Genomic DNA, 19,453 nt, shown 5'->3' with positions numbered 1-19,453 from the left:
TGAAGGAGTGAGTTCCTGCAGCTGTCAGCAAGCAACAGTCACCGGGAAAAGCCTGGCAACACACAGCAAGGCCTGGGCCAGCCAGCCTCTCCTAAGACAGGAGCCACCCAAGAGCAGAATGTGGGCTTCTTCTGAAGCCTAGACCTGGAGCCCTGGGAGTAAGACAAAAGCAGTGCTCATGGTCAAATGACACTGGAGATTCTCTGAGAAATAAACCACACACACAATTTCCAGAAGGACCTGGTATAGGTATCTAAGGTACAATTAAACTAAAGCTGTGAACTAAGGACTGGCCTTCATTGTGGACTCACAACTGTCACACCAAGACTCGTTAGTTTTTTGTCTTTTTTTAACTGACAAATACAAACTGCATGGTGGAAATAAGATGTTCCAATGCATCAAGACTACATTGTAGGCGAGCGGCCTGCTGAACTCGGTAACATCACAAACACTCAAGTCCGGTGGATAGTGAGACTTCTTTTATTAGACATATTGCTGGAACACTGTGGCCTATGTGCAGCTCCCAGCTGCCTGGACGGACTGGGCTTGCGTCGGCAACTGCTAACCCCAAGACAGGCTCACGGGTGGGAACTGTGCCGTCCCCTACTGTGCAGAGAAACCGGAAGCCTGTGTTCTCTGGCTTTGTAATGTTCGTTAAAGTCCAACCTGAAGCTGAGCAACTGGAGACTTTCATCAGAGCTGGTCGTCAGCAGCACCAGAAACTGCTGCACAGCGCCCTAGGAAGAGACCACAGGAAAGGCGGTCGGTCAGAACCATGTCCTCCAAATGCCGCTGCTACCAAGAAGCCTCGAGCAGGGACTGAGCCTGTGTGGCTCCCATCAGGAGTAACTATTCGTACAGCTAGATGGGCAATGCACACCCTGTATGTGAGAGCAGCTGACCACTGCCATCCCTCTGCACTCACATGCTACAGGGACAAGCAGTCACTGGGCCTGCTCTGTGCAGAAAGCATGGTGTTCTACTGCTTGTCTTTTTCACCTCATCATCATCACTCAAGCCCAGAACCATTGCTGGGGCTCCACCCCACTGTGAAAGGCAGCCTTCCGGTAGGACACAGTTCTGTCAGATGTTGATCTAGCAAAGTCACTATGACCATCCATGGCTCTGAAACAAGCCTACGCTCTGCCTACACCATCCAAAGCGACGGCACTCAACGCAGTCACTGTGAAAAGCATGAGAAGTCACAGGTCCCCAGTGCCCATCTCCCACCGAGCCTCTCGTCCCAGCTGTACGGCTGGCCTGAGGAGAGCTCATTCAGATGAACTGGCAAGGATGAGTCCTCAGGGGACCACCAGCTCCCACTACTCACATGACAAGAATGAGCCACAAGACCAACCCTCTGGAAGCATGCACTAGTAACAAAAGAGGAACCCGTGGTGCATGCTCATACATACCTGGTAAAAGTGCGTCAATATTCGCAACTGTGAACACATTTTGGGTATGGAGTCCTGGAATTCTCGGATCCTCCTATTTTCCTCCTCTTCCTCTACCGCCGTCACTCCCCACTGGCCCTGGAATTAGAAGCAGCAGCAGGTTTAACTGCTGGGTGCCTGCTTGCTTTAATACTAACAGCATCGTACGTTCAGCACATCGCTAGCCAGTCTCCTCCTGGCTTGGTGTGCCTGACACAGATGCCCCATGAGCCTCCACATGCCCCATTCAGACAATGAGCATGAAGGGAACTTGTCAGTCCTGAGTGCTGGGTGCTCTTCACTCGCGTGGGAATGCCCCCCTCTCCTTGGACTGGGGTGTTTCCCAGAGACACATCCACTTATTCTCCCGCTAACAGGTCTTTCTCAGCCAGGCATGCATGTAACCTGTAATCCCACCTGAGGCAGAGAATGGGTAAGTTGGAGGCCAGACAGAGCTGTACACAGTGAAACCATATCTCAACAACCCTTCCCCCCAGAAAATGTTTTTCAGGGAATGGTAAACTTGACAGAACACAGTTGCTCAGCCAGCCTATTCTCTTTTCATCAATGAACACAGTAGATTCCATGTATGAGACTCTCTGATCTGAACCTTGGCATTTCTGGCATATGCCCTGGACGGGGAAGCTGTTCATTTTGCTAGGGTATCTCACATGCATTAAAAAAAAAATTATTATGTATACAGTGCTCTGCCTGCATGTACACCTGGAGGCCACAAGAGGGCATCAAATCACATTATAGATGGCTGTGAGCCACCATGTGGTTGCTGGGAATGGAACTCAGGACCTTTGGACGAACAGCCAGTGCCCTTAACCTCTGAGCCATCTCTCCAGCCCAATCTCACGTGCATTTTATCTGATTCAGAACTCACACTTGTTCGTTCTGAGTGCATAGGCCTCAGGTACTTCACATAGTCTGGCAATGAATGGTGCTGTTGTAACTTGGCACCGTGGCCAAGTGGGTGGGAGGCTTCCCAGCAGCGCCAACTGTGCTTTTGACAGCTTCCTCCCCTTTAGCGTATCCAAATGCAGTCCACTTTGGGCACCTAGAGCCATGAGTTTCAGTCTATTTCCACAGACTTAGGGAAAAGACGATGCTACTTCCTTCTCGATGTCTTTACATGTGTGCCTTCCCCTCTCATTAGGCATTAACTAGACCAGTCAATAGCTTACAGACCCACCATCTCACAGCCCAGGCCTGATATGTGAGGCCTGCCAGAACAAGGACTGTGTCTGACACTGTGATGTTTTAGCCAAAATTTGGCTTCATTGCCAGTGCCCTAAGATGTTGAGTAACACTGAACTTAAAGATACTGAACTAATTAGTTAGAAAGTTGCATGGACACGCTTCAAGAGAAAAGGCAGCTGTGGCTGTTACAGAGCTCAGCACCATGAAGGAGAAACCCGGTGGCCTGCACTGGGACATCAGGAAAGTGTTTCCTCGGAGTTAGCACACAGAAGCTGACAGACCTGTGGGCCGTGGTCAGGCTACACTTCTAAATGAGGGCTCTGTCTATATCCTATGATTTTCAAAGTGTAAAAGAAAACAAGAAGGAATGAGTGGTAGCGAGCAGCTGAGGTCAGGCACCATTAGACAGGGCTGAGGTCCACAGAGGAAGCAAGCCCACAGAGGCCACTCTGTGAAGCTGTGAGGATGAACTTAAGCTGTGGTAGAGACCACAGTGTGTGTGGATGCCAGGATCATGGGACACGTGCCAGGAAGAGCAACAGGTCCAAGCCTGAGAAGCTGTGTGTGCCACAAGTGGAAGGGCTGAAGGAACGGGCTGCCTGAGGCCTACGGAGCCCAGCCAGCTTCATCATGAGCCCCAGGTGCTGGAGATGGAACTGCAGGATTTGGTATTAGCCCTGCTGGATTTAAGGTTTTAGTTTGATTATGCCTTGCTATGCCCTTGATTGTTTCATTTTTAAGTTTGAATGTTTATTCTGTGCCATTATATGTTAGAAGTATGTAAGTTGTTTTTGATCTTATAGGCGTTCACAGTTCAGTCTTTGAATTGAAATATTGAAAATTTGCAAGACTTTGGAAACTTTTAAAATTAGCCTGTATTTTAAATTATGAGACTAACATAAAATTTTGGGAGCAGTTGTAGAAGGTATGCTGGCTAATATTATGTCATCCTGATGTTAAGTGAAGTGATCTGAGAGAAGGGAACCTCAATTGAGAAAAACGCCTCGATAAGACTGTACTGTAGAAAAGCCTGTAGGGCACCTGATGTGGAAGGACCTGGAACTGAGAGCTGACAAAGCCCGTCTCCCCAAGATGCTTTTGTTATAACTGGAAAGGAAACTAAGAAAACCAGGGTCCACGGGGACTGGCTCCAGGGGCCTCACTGACACCGAAACTCAAGGAAACCAGGTCATGTTCGGTCCGTGTTGACAACATGCAGAACACACGGACCTTTGGGGGCGATCTCACTCTGACCAACACTGACACGAGAAAACAGACTCGGCACATCTGATTTCTAAACACCCGGACAAGCTCACTTACTCACTTCATGCCCACAACCTCTTTACAAAAGACCCTGTTTCTCTGCCCTGCCTCCCTGCCATGCTCACACTGGTGGGACTGTCGGTGCACGGTGTGCCAAACCAACAGTTCCCAGTCTCACTTTCACCTTGGGAAAAGCTCTCAGCACTTCAGACATGAGCAGGTCTGCCATACAGATCTGTAATCAGATTTTACTTGGAATTATTTTTCCTTTTCCTCCTTATAACTGCAAAAGTAAGTTATAACAACTTTATTAGACTACTCCAAAGAGATCTGTATTCTTGGAGTAACCTCAAACATTCAGTATTGTGCCCTCCATTTGGTATGTCAATAAGCAAACATCTTGGCGCTCACAGCCACGTTCTATCACACAGAGCGCAGCATCAGAAATGAAGGCAGGGACAACATGGAATCACTGCCTCAGGGGACAGGACGGTGTTGGTTCTGAACACACTTACCTAGAGGGACAGTCTCTCAGGGATGGAATAGCCACTTTCTTTTCCAATTACTATGGCTGGTCCTGGTCCCAGAGCCACACTGAACACAGGGGTGTGTACAGGAATGTGGGTGTCACAGACAGTAGGAACTAAGTATGCTAATGCTAGAACCAGGAGTGTCAATGTATAAAATGTTTTTTTTTTAACTGAAAGAAGTAAAAGCCCTTCAATCTTAAATTTGAATTGGAAATATCATAGTAACTGAAGTGGTTTTGAGAAGAAAAGTGGGAAGAGAGTAGAAAGGAGCGGTGAATTGCAGGCAGAAGCACCTCTGGGACTGCTCCACCAAGCAGCGGCATGTCAGAAGGTGGAAGCCAGCCTCCGCAGCAAGGCACTCAGGATCCTGAAACCCTTCCAGGAGCTGGCTCCATCCTTCTGAGCTCAATGGACCCACACTTGAATGACTACTGCAGGGTTATCTTACCCTTTGAATTTAAATAAACTTGGCAGGCAGTTTCAGTTGTACAGCTCTCCCCAGACATGCAAGTGTCTCTGGGTGAAGCACACTTGCTAACCCTGTACTGAGTGGGTACCATGCCCCTTCCGCTGTGGACAGCTGAACCTTGTGAGCTACCACTGCACACACAATTGGCCACCATGCTATCATCAGAACAATAAACTCTGTTTGTTTGGTTTTTTGAGACAGAGTCTCACTATGTAGCTCTGGCTGTCCTGGAACTCACTGTGTGGACAAGGCTGGCCTGGAACTTGTAGATCTATCTGCCTCTGCCTCCTCAGTGCTGGGATTAAAAGTGTGCACTACCACTGCCTGCCTCAGTGGGCTGTTATATATAGCTTAACAACTTTCCAGATGGGTGACCCTGAGATCACACTGCATATCACGATTGCTTTACAAGTCACGTCACAGATGGCAACTCTACCAAAGGCAGAGATGGTACTCAATAGCTAGGGCGGAATCCTGCATTTCTCAGCCATGCACAGGCTGCTAGGCATGGATCAGGAGATTATGTGTGTGCCAATCAGTGGCTCTTCAAAATTATCCACAAACCACTGTAGCCATGAGATACCCCAGTGGCACCAAAAGGACACACACACTCCTGCTTCCAAACTCCACCCTTTGGTGTCTGTGATGTGGCTGCCAGACCCCTCACATGGGCATCACATAACAATACTCAAAGGTAGAACCAACCTAACTGTACTTCCATTACTCCAATCCTAGGCACCCAGAAACAGCAGAGATAGTTCCATCCCGATTGACTGATGGGTCTCACTAACCCCAGGCTGCTGGAAACACACAGAAATATCCCAAGGAAACAGCTCATGTGGCAGTACTCCCATCCCAGTGCCTGGTCCCTCAGCTGTGAGTCTCACAGAGACACTGGGACACCATGGCCACTGGTATGGCAGCAGTGGTGACCTCTCCAGCTGACAGCGCACAGAGCTTCCTCTGACTCAGGGCAGACACACGCAGCCTCAGTCTGTGGAGATTCCAGCAGAAACACTCTGGCAGCTACGGCCGCTCATAGTGACTGGCCAGGAGTGAGAAAGCAGTTTAAAACCCAAACCTCGAGTTCACACTGTTTCTTCTTCTCTTCAAACTGCAGCCGCCTCTGTAGCTCTTCCAAAGCAGCTCTGTACATGGCATCTTGGGCATTCTGAAGTTCAATCATCTGATCAAACACAGCTCTGAGTTGATTTAAAAGTACCTGGAAAGACACAGCGTTTTTAAATGAACAGAGCCTCAACATGCTAGTGAAGCACCTACTTACTGATATACGTGTGCGTCTCCTCTAAAACTCAGGGAAATGGTCCCCAATGTAACCATGTTGAGCAGTAGTGACAAAGAGCACTTGGGATGAGGCCTCCACCCTGACAGCAGTGACCGCTGTTCACTGGTGCTGCCGGGTTCTCATAGGACTGATGTGCCTCTTGAGAGCGGGATGTTGTAAAGTAGCATCTGCTGCACAGAGTGTGACCTGAGGACGTAGACACACTGACTACCAGTGTGTGCTTTGAGTGTACAAGTGTGCACACATCTCCAAAGCCTCACAGCACCACAAAATGGACAGGCTCCTCCTACTCCTTACAGTGCCTTAGTTACTACTCTGCTGCTATGAGGAGATACCCTGACCACAGCAACTCATAAAGACAGCCTTGAGTTGGGCCTTGCTTAGTTTCAGAGGGTTACTCTGTGATCATGGCAAGAAGCAGGCAGGCATGGCCCTGGAGCTCTACATCCTGATGCAAAGGCAGCAGGCAGTGAGAGAGACTGGGCCTGCTGTAGGCTTTTTGAAACATCATCGAGGCCCACTCCTAGGGACATGCCTCCCCCAGCAAGGCCACACCTCCTAATCCTTCCCAAACACTTCCACTGACTGGGGGACCAAGCGTTAGAACATATGAGCCTCCTCTTTCAAACCACCACATGGAGGAAGACATGCCCCAGGCAGCTTGGAGAGAAGATTATCTCCACAGTTAATGACGCCCTGTCCTGCTGAGATGCCGGGCAGCACCACTGACACTGAGCTTACCTAGGCACTCATGCGAAACAGGGCCTTCAAGCCTCACAGCAATGCAGGGAGACAGAAGGGCCAGGTCAGGTGACGCCATTACTACAGGCAGCTGCTTGGCTAGTGTGAGGTACATGCTCAAGCAAGCGTCCTCCTGTTCTCTGTCAGAATTTTATTTTATGGCAAAAGTAGACAACAAAGAATGGAGGTGGTCCTGCTTACATTCTAATAAGGATGTAATTCTCTAGTTTATTTCTCTATTGCAGTCATGCAAAGCACAGCTTAATTTTGGAACACTGTATTGCACTCAAGGTCACTAACTGATGTGTCCTTTAATAAAGTGTACACTGTGGCACTCCAAGCGCCTACAGCTTGCACCTTGTCACTGTGCTGCTTGGGATATTTTCCTCAATGCTGCATAAACAATGAGATACACACACAGAAACACACACACACACACAACTGTCACTCCTCCCCCTCCAAGTTCACTATGTATTGTGATAACTGATTTTCTCACAAAGTGACATACTGAAAATACCATGTTAAAATTAATACATCCATAACAGATTGTCTTGCTCTGTTCTATGTAACAGATTTATTTCTTAGGAACAAACAATGACAAAAACGCCCAAAAGCCACGGGTGGCAGTTCATATCTATAATCTCAGCACTCCACAGGCTGAGGCAGGAGGATTACACTTCCAGAGCAGTCTGAGCTACAACAGCCGATTGCTTCATTAAGCAGCTATGAGGGCACAAGGTCAGGAGGCAGGGCTCCATTAGTGAAGCTGGCTGAGATGCACCACAGACTATCTCTGTCCAGGACCATCTCCCGACAGGCAGGCAGCACAAGCTTCTCTGGACTTCCCTCATATCCACAGCTCTTCTATCAAGGCAAGGATTAGGATGCTCCTACTTGTCTCACAGACATTTCTCATTCTTGGATGAGCTCAGCCCATGTTAGCAGAGCCCTGGAGGGCTCAGGGTGACGGTGTGGGTACAGTCCTTAGTAACGCCAACATTTTCTCAAGAGCAATACACAGGGTGACTCACACCTGTCTAACTCATGCAAAACAACATCAAATATGACTTCAACAGCTTGAAGAGCAGCAGCTACAAGTCAGTTACCATGGTGAATGCTATAATTCCCACAAAGTCACATTGCGCCTCTGAAAACAGGAGAACCCTGGAGTCACAAGAACCTGCCGTCTGTCTGAACACTGAAGCTGACCCATGTGTGGGTGCTCCATGTCCGTGGCACAACACAGAGAACGGCAGAGGACCTGCGGGTATCATCATACACTCTCAGGACATTGATGCCATCACATTCATAACAAACATGTGCCAAGTGACAATGCAACACCCACTGCAACACAGATACTGCATTTAGCAAGAATGGCCAACAGGACCACTTCTGATGCACACCTCATGAGTTAGTAGTTATGGTCAACATATATTAAGCATTTCTATCACATGACTTCTGTATCTAGAAAACAAGTTCCACATAGAAGTACCTTTGAATCACCGTTTGTCGCACATATAACTCAATAATTCTACCCACCATAGTGGGCTAATGCAGACTAAGAGGAAACAACACAAAAGCCCTGGGAAAGCCTGGGCAGAAGCATTCCCCACAAACCCAGAACGTGTCTGGAGCAGTGCACACTGAGAAATGCTCAAGACCTCAACCTGAGGGCCAGTTTACCTGCTTCAAGCTCAGAGATGGTCATTCTCCACCCAGACCTTTAAAGGAGATCAGAGCTCCAGGAAAGCCCTGCTGCTCAAAACATGTAACTTCCTAGAGTGGGGGCTCACTACAAGAAAGGAAAGCCTGGGGAAAGCCCGGCCTATGACATGCTCGTGGCTAGTGCACACAGTCTGTTTAAAGCCATGCAGCCATATGCCATTAACTAAAACCACTGCCCCTAGACCAAGAGAATGAAACAGTAGACTCGGTGTGTCTAGACACAGAAGGCCGAGACTGACTCCCAGCATGAGGAAGGGGGAAGTTCTAATCTCTCCACTCTTTGGGATTTTCATGCATGCCACCACTGTTTTGCTGTTTCGATGCCTTTCTAGTGTCCATCCTGCTATAGCTCCACAGGACATCGTTCATGACGCCTCCTCCTATTCCTTACACCATCAACAGGGCATTGCCGCTTGCCCTGTCATCACAACCATGTTAGATGCTACAGCACACTCTCATATCACCAATGTTATTCCAATTCTGTTAGAAAGCGACCCTCAAACTCCAAGTTTATTAAGCTTTTCTCTCAGATGTGGCGGTGCCTGACACCTGGCAGTTCCAGTCCTGGTTTGCAGGAGTGAGCCTTACCCTGGAGTCACTGTCTAGGAGACAGCGGGAGGTGATGGTATCCAGGAATGCCTCATGTGCTGCAATAATGTGGTCCAAGTCCTGGGCCTGTTGCACTCTGTTCCAAAGCTCATCCCAAGAGCACTCAAGGACCTGAAAGGACAAGCTGAGGTGTTGGGAAGGGCCTAGTCGTCTCCCAGCTCTGAGCCACATGGCAGGGGCAGAGGCCGGCTCACCTCGTAGGTCATGTAGTACTGCATCTGATGGATGAAGTGCACCATCTCAGAGGCCAGGATGTGGCACTGGTGAAGTACGCCGGAGAACTCTGCAAGACACAGAATGTCATCAGGGCGGGGACGCACTGGTGCTCACGCAGCCCTCTCCGCCTGCAAGCTGCCCACTAATTCCAGACACTGAGCAGGAAGCGGCTTCCTGCTCATGCCTGTGCTTCAGCTAATGGAGTGTGCCTTGTGGGCAAGAGCATGTCTCGGCAAGCACACAGACTTGAGTTCAGATCCCCAGCACCCATGTAAAAGGCTGGGCATGGTTAGGCACGCCTATAATCCAGGATTGGAGTGTCAGAGGCAGGAGCACCACAAGCTGGCAAGGAGGAAGGTGTAGGACAAGAGAGAACAGCAGATGTCTTCTTCTGGTCTCTGTAACTGTTCACCAGCACTCACGAACACACACAGCTAAGTACAAATGCTTATTTTATACAAGTGAGCATCACACATAAATAGAAGCCTTATTTTATGTTTTCTCTACAACTGGTCCATCCACCACCAAGGCATAGCTATTTCCCCTACTCATCTGGAGACCAGAAGAGGGCTCTGCTGTGCCCACCGGCACAGGACCCTCAGAGAGCAGCACACTCCACAGGCCTCGCCCACACTCTGGAATCTGTATCTATGAATACAGCTGTTGTATAGTAATTATTTTGAATAGAAATGGTCCCACCAGACAGAGGAGGGGGGTTCATGAGACAGTAAATATGCCTCCCCAGTCCAGAGAAGCTGAGAGGCCCATCTTCCTTACAGGAGGAGGCTTGCCAACCTGTCAAGCGGCCTGCATGTCTTCAGGGACACATGTCTGCAGAGCTCCAGGAATATAGCCCGGGTTAGCTGTACCCAAGCCAGGGTGGGTTTTCAGTGATGTGGCTGAATGTGAGTCACGTGTGCTCCTTCAAGCGGCCCCTCATCAGTACAACCCAATAAACTCACTAGTTGGCCAGGTTGGACTCAAGGTCACGCTACTCTGGTCTGTCTAGAGTGAGCAGATGCTGCTTACACATGCTGGCCGTGCATCTGACGAGGAGGCTTTGCTTCTCGGTTTCCTGGACAGGGTGTGGTTTTCTCCACTGAGGCTGGGCTATCTAACCTAATCCTCTAGCCATACAATCGCCTTGTTCCCCATGCAGAGGACAGAGCCACCTGTCACAAGGCACTACAAAGTTATACACGGTCATAACCTCAGAAGAAAATACTCTGCAGAAGGACTCTGGTTTTCACCAAGAACTAGCATGAAAGGGCTCTGCCTCTCCGACCTTGATGGTGCATGTCCCGACAGACCCTTAAACACAGCGGTGCACTCTAAAACATCCATGGAACTGGGCGATGGCACCTCACATCTGTGCACTTTGGGTGCATTCTGCAGCATCCTCCAAGCTGGGAACCGGCTGGATGAGCTCTTTGCATTCACTTTACCCCAGCGCTCAAATCCTGCCCACAGAACCTGCATGACCAGGGCCATACTGAACAAAGTTATCACATGTGCTCTTCCTTCAGTTTTCACTACACAGTGGACATACTTTTCTTCCTAGGAAAGCCTGTCACTTCATTTTCTGAAGGAGACATTCTTCTATGGTGACACCTGACAGTGAGGTCACTGCCTGCTGAAAAACACAGTTTCGAACACAGATCCTCTAGGCATGACTGCAGTCTGCTACCCACACGGCTGTCCTTTCTGACCGAGGAGTGAAAACATACTGCCAGCTCTATGCGGCTCTCAGAAGCATGGGCTTGAGTCAAAGGCACAGCACAGTCCAGTACCCCTTAGGACTTAACTCGTCCCTGCTATCCTCAGCTCTACCCATACCCTGGAAATGCATACAGAATACAAGCTTAAAGCAAGAAAAATCCTCCCAATTCTAAGAATGGCCTCAGTGCAACACCACACTGAGCGAAATGAACATATAAGTGTACCCTAGTGGGTTAAAACACAATCTTACACACACAGCTAGGAAGATCTACTGGGGCTGGAGAGATAGCGCAGCAGTTGCGAGCACGTCCTGTCCTTGCATGCAGTACCTACATGCAGTTTCTCACCACCCACACAGCAGCTCACAGCTGTTGGTAATGCAACTTCGGGAGGGCCAACAGCCTCTTCTGGCTCTGAAGAGAGCAGGCGGATGCACACACAGTGCACCTACACAGACGCAGGCACACTCTCCACACACAATGCAGACAAGCCAATCTCCTTCCTAGGGACAATTTTGGTTGTCGACTGCCCTCTAAATGCTCCTGAAAGACCAAAGCAAGCTGACCCAGCTCTGTGGCCCAGGCATGGTCAGCAGGGCATACCTGCAGCAGGAGACACCTTGCCACCCTAAGTCCTAGATTTCCTTAAAGAAATACCCTAGTGTGATCATCACAGTTTCAAGATCTCCTCCACAACTTGCACTTCCCATGGTGCTGCTGTTTAAGGTGGCTCAATCAAGTATCTACCCACTTCTGGCACTGCTGTTTAAGGTGGCTTGATCAAGTATCTACCCACTTCCCCTGGCGCTGCTGTTTAAGGTGGCTCGATCAAGTATCTGCCCACTTCCCCTGGCACTGCTGTTTAAGGTGGCTCGGTCAAGTATCTACCCACTTCCCCTGGCGCTGCTGTTTAAGGTGGCTTGATCAAGTATTTACCCACTTCCCCTGGGGCTGCCGTTTATGGTAGCTTGATCAAGTTTTTACCCACTTCTCCTGGCTGCTGTTTAAGTGGCTCGAGATCAAACACTTAACTAATTTAATTTCCAGTGCTTTGGATTTAAAAGATGCTTCAAAAACCAGCATTTTCTGCATGTTTTGTGTTCAACATCCAATTGCCTTCATATCTCTCCTGATGGCATTCTGTGTGTGTGAATTACAGGTAAGAGTCACACACACACAGACAACAACTCATTGTTAGACTCAGGCTGGATGCTGATTTCTTTGCAAATTTAATCCTGGCCACCCTAGGCAGTGGCACTGTCAGACCCAAGGCAGGCACGAGAGCTGTTCAACTCTAGACACAGAGACTCATCTGTTCACTGAAATTGAGTTACCCATACATGAGTTTTGTAGAGGAAGACACCTAAGGTACCACCTTTGTAAGATGTATTACTATTAAATACATCACCACAAAGAAAACAGCTGCCAATCAGACCAGCTTGTGCTACACATCAGTCTGTGGCCTCAAGGCACTTCTCAGCATCTGCCCTGCTCCCTACCATTTCTAATGCATACTGCCTCTCTATGCTTCAGTCCAGAACCACTGTGCCATCCATATTTCCAAAGGCGAGTGACCATGCTGTGGCTGGCACACATGCAGGCAGTGCAGTCCCTGATGGCTTCAGTGAAGACTGAGCAACACTTCAGAAGTGATAGAGTACGGATAAACGAAAAACCAACAGAAAGAATTCGGAGATACCTTGGCTTCCCGTGGCTTTTCAATAGACAATGAGCTGGCTCAGCCTGCATACTGCTACTGTTTTCAGTAGGCACAGGCTGAACACAGAAGACTGACTCATAGGCACCCATTCCACCCTCTTGTCACCTAAGTGTCCTATAATGCAGTGACCAGAAAACTGTCATCTTTCAAGTTCCTTCATAGGTTCTATGCTGAAGGAGACTTAGCTTCCCCCACAGGGCCTTCCATCTTTGATTCATTTTAGCTTGTTCTTGACTCATTTTTCTCCAAGACTTTCATTTTTGCCTTCCAATAAGAGAAGCCACACTAAGTCCTGACATCAATTGTAGAACCCTGGGCCAATCACTTCCCTTGTTCAACCTTGGACTCTCTCCACTGGAAGGAAAGACAAGTGACAATGAGGTCTCCATGTGAGTCCTGAGAGAGTCTGTGACTGACTGGTGATGACACACCTAAAGGGGTGCCTCCAGGGCAGGCCCAGCACTAGGCAGGAGCACGGCCTCACTGCAAACTACCAGCAGGAGCAGTCCTGCTCAGTAGTCAGAAAGACAAAAGCGCGGACTGTTATCTGTCAGTCCAGTGTAATACAGGGCTTTATGTGCACTATTTGAAAACAATTGTCACTTACATTTCTTTAGATTTATTTTTAATATTTAGTGATAAAGTTTATTGTATGAGTGTTTTACCTGCATGCATGCATACGCACTGCATGCATTCCTGGTGTCAGAGGCTGACAGAAGAAGGCATCAAGTCTTCTGGGACTGGAGTAATAGGTGGTTATGAGCCACTATGTGGGTGCTGGGAACTAAACCTGGGTGCTCAGCAAGAACAGCAAGTGCTCAACACCACAGCCAGTCTCCAGCCACTTACTTACATCTCTTGAGCTCACGCAGGACTATTGTCTTACACAGAGCGGACTGCACTGCCACCAGTCAGTGTGCTTTGTCACCAGCTATACCAGAGGGTTAACACTCTTCTACACTCCTCTAAAAGCCCGATGTCCACGAATCAGTGGACAGCTTAAGCAGAAGGAAATGCAATTGCAGGGTCAGGCCTGGGGCGGCACACAACAGGACACCTTAAGGCACAAGCCTTGCATGACCTCCTGTGTGAAGACACTTGTTTCTCCCTGAGGACCAAAGAGGCCAGTTTCTTTGTGGCAAGAACATTGTGAAGAAGACAGTATGCACCACTCTGTTGGCTTCAGCATGTGAAACAGGAAGCTAGCTGCATTCCCTTTACTTCCTTCTCAGCTACCAGCAAGGAAACAGCCATCACTGAGTACAGAGCAGTGCTGAGAGCCTCGGTAAAGGCCACTCTCTCCATGGCCACACTGGCCTGGTGGCCAGCACTGCTGCAGTCTGTTGTAGCCATCACTGTCTGGAGTCAGCCTGCAGCCCACAGCAGTGATGAGAAAACCTCTTTGTTCAAACAACTGCTCGATCTTACTTATGACTAATTTTACTAATCAAAGGGCAGATTTAGCTCAGTTGTTCTTTAGAGAGGTTTATGAAATGTTTTCATAATTGATTTCAACATAATGAACTCAAAATTATCATAATTGAAGTCATTCAATATTGTAACATTAACACAATCGACTAAATATCTAAGTGTCTAACTATAGTTCTAAATTATAAAATACAAAACACGTCTACATCCTGGATTATGGTCAAAAGAAAAATTAATGCTTCAAAGAGAATATAATTAAGGCACTAAGTGAATTTTGAATGAACCAGGGACCTATTGAAAGGTTTTCCTTCCTTGACTATGGGTGATTAAAAAAATTAAGTTAGGGGCTAGGGATAGCTCAGTGGTCTTTCAGAGAACCCATGTTAGATTCTCAGCACCCACATGGCAGCTCACAGCTGTCTGTAATGCCAACTCCAGGGCATCCAACACCTCTTCTGGCCTCCATGCGTACCAAGCACACACATGGTGCACATACATAGGATCAGGCACTCACAAATAGAACATACATTATTATTGTTGTTGTTGTTTTTGTTGTTATTTTAATTAAACTACACCATGGACATTGTTGAAAAACAAACATGATTTTAAAAGAAACTTTATGGTATGGGGGAAAAATCCAGTATGACTTAATTTTCTCTTATTCTGTAATGAAGTCAAGACACAATGACCTTTTCCTACAACAGTGGGTCCTGTCAGCTCCGTTCTCAGCTGGCCTCACTGGCCTCCTCTGCCTTTACCTGGCATGTTCCTCAGGAGTTTCGCATTGCACATGTGTCCTTTCCATAGGTCAATGAGGATGTACTCCATGCGCTTGGCCCTCCACAGGAAGTTGAACACTCTCAGGTAGTGGCTCATGCATTCTCGTGTGAACACCTAGAGAGACAAGATAGGCTGCATCTCATGTGCAAAACACTCTCCTAGCCCAGGCCTAGCCTTCCCACAATCAGCAAACACACAACTCCTGCCCAGTTTACAAGGGACCTAAAGTAAGGAAAGCAGTGCATTTCAGAAGCAGGCTCTAACAGCAGCCACCTGATTACTTACCAACCAGCAGCAGGTGTGATATGTTGTCAGTCCTGTAGCTGGAGACACCGGCATGAAGGTGGTGTGACCAGCAGACTGCTCACCAAGACTTTTCTCCCCACACAGGGTGGAACTCTCTGTATAGACCAGGCTGGCCTCTAACTCAGAGACCTACCTGCCTCTGTCCCCCAAGTGCTAAGATTAAAGGCATGCACTGCCATGCTGGGCTTTGTTTGTTTGTTGTGCTTTATATTTGCCTACATGTGTGTCTGTGAAACCATGTGCTGGGCATGCCTGGTGCCCTTGGGGACCAGAAGAGGACACTGGATCCCCTGGGACTGTACTTACAGATGTGTGGATGCTAGGATTAGAACGTGGGTCCTCTGGAAGCACAACAAGTGTTCTTAGCCACTGGGCCAACTCTCTAGCCGTAACTCAGCAGGACTGTAAGCCCAGCCCAGCCCAGTCTAAACTTGAACACATGACTGTAAGCCCCAAATCCTAAGCGACAGACAGAGGAATCACTTGTTTTAGTAACGACATCTCCAAAAGTAGAGGCAAGCCTAGCGGCACCTCTACCCTAACAAGTCTTTCTGATCATCGTCACAGATTTACAGACTCCTTCCGTACCTCTGCTCAGTACCATGTTTGTGGCTTCTCAAGCAAGTAATGTGTCCTGGTAGAGAGACTGTCTCAGTCCTCCTCCTGTTGTCCCTCCCGTGCTGGTCAAGGTATCAGGTTAACTACAAACAAATTAGTTCAACTAAATGCCCCACCTAGCACTAGACAGTGAAGGAAGCCTCTGTAGCGCTGTGGGCACTGACTCTGCACAGGCCTGCAGTGTGGAGACAGGGCCAGCCTGCTCTGAAGGATCTCTGATATCCAGGAAACCTTGCCTTGTCTATGTCTGTCCTCCGGCCTTTCTATGAGAGCCTGCAGTGCTCACCCTACCTTTTGACCTCACCATCTGTCTAACTACTCCACACAGGCTCCTAGAACTTTATGCTTGCTCCTTTCACCTTAGCATGGGACTCTTACCTGTAAACCAGCTTATCTTGTGTTCCGCTGTGTGCCTCACACATATCATGTAACAACGGTCAATTCATGCTCCCTTATGCCACTCAATAGCAGGTTTTGGAAGGTACTTGATGGTGATGGTGAAGAGGAGGAGGAGGACAAGGAAACAACTCCTCATAGGAGTGACTGGAAACTGTTCCGAGTTCCAAAATCAACCACAAGTGCCTGGGGGATTATCTGCAAATTGCTTGCTTCCTACAGTATTAATTATCTTCGTGTGACTACAGAAGCTGATCTGAACTGGATGTCATGAGTCAATTGTAGGATTTTCTCTCTACACGTACACCATAGAGTAGCCCCTGGAGTACCATATTCTCACTGATTTCAGAAGTTCAGTTTAGCCATGGTCTTTCGTATACCAACTACTTAAAAGGAAGACATCCCGGTTCTGACCTTAAAGTAAGAGTCACCACAGCACTTTTACTAGCTGGCTGCTTCCCCTAAGGGAGACTACAGCCTAGAGATAAAGTAAGCTCCAGACTCCTCATCTGTAGAGACTCAACAGTGAGCAAATATCCAGGCTGTCAGTGTGGGACAGCAGCCGCCCGAGGCCCTGTACTCGGTGACCCTTACCAGGCTGAGACGCTGCACACAGTACTGCTGCAAGCCCTCCAATTGGTCCTCTGCAGCTGGAATCAAGACTCCATGACCTCATCACACTTAAATCTGGATGGACTCTACCACAAATAACTTGAGACTTAGGAGAAGCAAGGTCAACCAGAAATACTTCACATAGTTAAGGAGCTGTATTTAGCTAATGCATTCTTCAGTAACCTGGGTTGTGAATTTCACAATGTCCCAAATTAGACTTACCCAAAAATTTCACTGACATTTTATATCTTAGAATTAGTAGAACCTAACGGTGCTATTATACAAGATTTAATTATATGATTGCTACAAGATATATCCCTACTATAATTAAATTCTGTTCAAAAAATGACAACCTCAATTAATGAGAATAGAACCGCAACAGGTAACACACAAATTCACAAGAAAAGCAGAAAAAAATAACTGTATTTATAAAATGGGCTTCCTTTTATCTTTTGTGTATTTTTTCCGTGTGTGTGTGTGTGTGTGAGTGTGTGTGTGTGTGTGTGTGCCTGTGTAACTCAGCTGGGCCAGCCAGCTCACTCTGAGGTCCTGGCTCCTGTGCACTGGGATTGCAGGAGGGCTGCCATGTCCACTCAGCACTCACGTGAGAGCTGGCGACCTGAACTGCAGTCTTCAAGCTTGTACAGCAAACTCACCTCACCATTGCCCCAGCCCCTCCTGTTACAGCTCAGTATGTTCTGTGTGCAATCAAACCTGACAGACAATGTCTAATAGTGTATAATACCATGCCTGTTGTGACAACAAGGATTGAAAATTCACCAGCCACAAACAGAAACAGCACAGCAATGCTTCCCCACACTTTGACCTGCTGAGCAACCACACAGCCCAGAGTCCCTTCTCTCTATCTGGCAGCCTAGGCTCCTGTCACAACTTAGCTGTGTGTGACTGGGCTGTCACAGATGTGTCGTTAAAATAAAGCTGTGGTATATATTTTCTTCTTTAGTCCTTCTAAAACTGTATTCAAAACCTTTGAGTTCTAGCTATGCCAGTGAGGTGTGTAATGAACCCATCGAATAAGTAAGTAAGCACATGCCTAGAGCACACTCAGCCTGCCTCCTTGTAAGGCACTTTCACTCTGTTAACAATCAGTGCAGTTATCTTTACTATGGCATTTTGTCTTTGTAGCCTGGGGTTGGAACTTGAGGCCTCAGAGCTCTAGCACTGAGCTGTCCCTAGCCTTACAACTATCCTTTATTGTGAAAATGCATAATGCACATAAGCTAGCTATGCAGACAGCAGGAAGTCCTGAACAATTTGCTGACACACCATGCAGCGATTCTCAGTAACCACCACTCAGGACACATGCCCAGGACAAAGGCCACTAAGAGAATGTTGAAAGATTCAACTCATCAACAGTTGTTGTTTCAAACTATTAGCTCTGACCTGATCAAAGTCATGATCGGGATTAATGAGGCTAAGAACCTGCCTAACAGTTCTCAGGCCACATGCCACAGGCCACTTAAGACACGTCTGTGGCTGCCATTCTGTGAATGTGGCTTCCATGGAATCACCGCATAGCAAAGGGTGTGACTCATCCCACAGAAGGGGCAGGCATAAAGCCACTCTGCCACAACCACTAGAGAAGGGATGTTAGAGCCCAGTCACCCTCAGCAAATATCCCCAGTAACAGAAGGGACACAATGCACTTCCCCAGCATTTCAGACACAGAAAGGACTAAGTCTCAGAGGCCCTGTGCTCAGTCCTAAAGAGAGAGAACATGGCTAGAGAGGCAACTGAACCGCAGACATGCATGACGACTCCTCTAGCCGAGCTTCTGCGATGTGGTAGAAGAAATGGCCCTTCTCAACAAGTGAGTGGAAATGCATGAACAATGTGACAGGTAGCGGCTCATCAGCTTAAATGAATGCTAAATATCAAATTTCATCTAAGTAGGAAAAATACAATTCCCCTAAAATATACTCTATGCTTCCTTTCAAATTATCCTAAATTAGTTGCTGCAGTCTAAGAATAATGGCATAAAATGAACAATGCTTTTATTAAGCACTTGCTGAAACCTGTGACAGAAAAAAATGATATTTCTAAGAATTCTTAAAATAATGGAGCATTTCAGCACTCATTAATAATTATCTGAAGCAGTCTTGGCTTATGCAACTCATTCAGTAGGTGTAGCCTAACACCACAATTACTTTGAACCTCAGTTCTTAGAAAAGAAAGCCAGTTGGAAACAATGCAATTCCCAGCAATCCAAACAGCTGTGAACATTGCACACAAGTACACAGACGGTGGATCTTACGGTAGCAATTGGTCCATCGACGTGGTAATCCAGGCTGAAGACATCCCATCCAGTGTCACCTGGAGAGACCTAACAGTAATAAAACAAAACAGCAAATAACTG

At 47.7% G+C, this 19,453-nt stretch overlaps 1 protein-coding gene across 1 annotated transcript in view; it reads right to left on the bottom strand.

Annotated features, from left to right (window-relative positions):
• Positions 1-464: 464 nt before the first annotated feature.
• LOC311602768 (gamma-tubulin complex component 3-like) overlaps positions 465-19,453 on the bottom strand; it is a 54,970-nt gene continuing 35,981 nt past the window's right edge. Inside the window, exons 16-22 of the mRNA XM_084791298.1 lie at positions 19,352-19,420; positions 15,123-15,258; positions 9,477-9,565; positions 9,262-9,393; positions 5,983-6,123; positions 1,416-1,532; positions 465-737 (exon numbers count right to left, since the gene is read on the bottom strand). Of these exons, the coding sequence (XP_084647424.1) occupies positions 579-737; positions 1,416-1,532; positions 5,983-6,123; positions 9,262-9,393; positions 9,477-9,565; positions 15,123-15,258; positions 19,352-19,420 (843 nt within the window). The 3' untranslated portion in view covers positions 465-578. The remainder of the gene's footprint in view (positions 738-1,415; positions 1,533-5,982; positions 6,124-9,261; positions 9,394-9,476; positions 9,566-15,122; positions 15,259-19,351; positions 19,421-19,453) is intronic.

This window comes from Acomys minous (assembly GCF_964271855.1).
Source record: "Acomys minous genome assembly, chromosome: 8".
Taxonomy (NCBI): Eukaryota; Metazoa; Chordata; class Mammalia; order Rodentia; family Muridae; genus Acomys; species Acomys minous.
The sequence above is the reverse complement of the archived record's forward strand: the minus strand, read 5'-3'. Positions and strand labels throughout refer to the sequence as shown.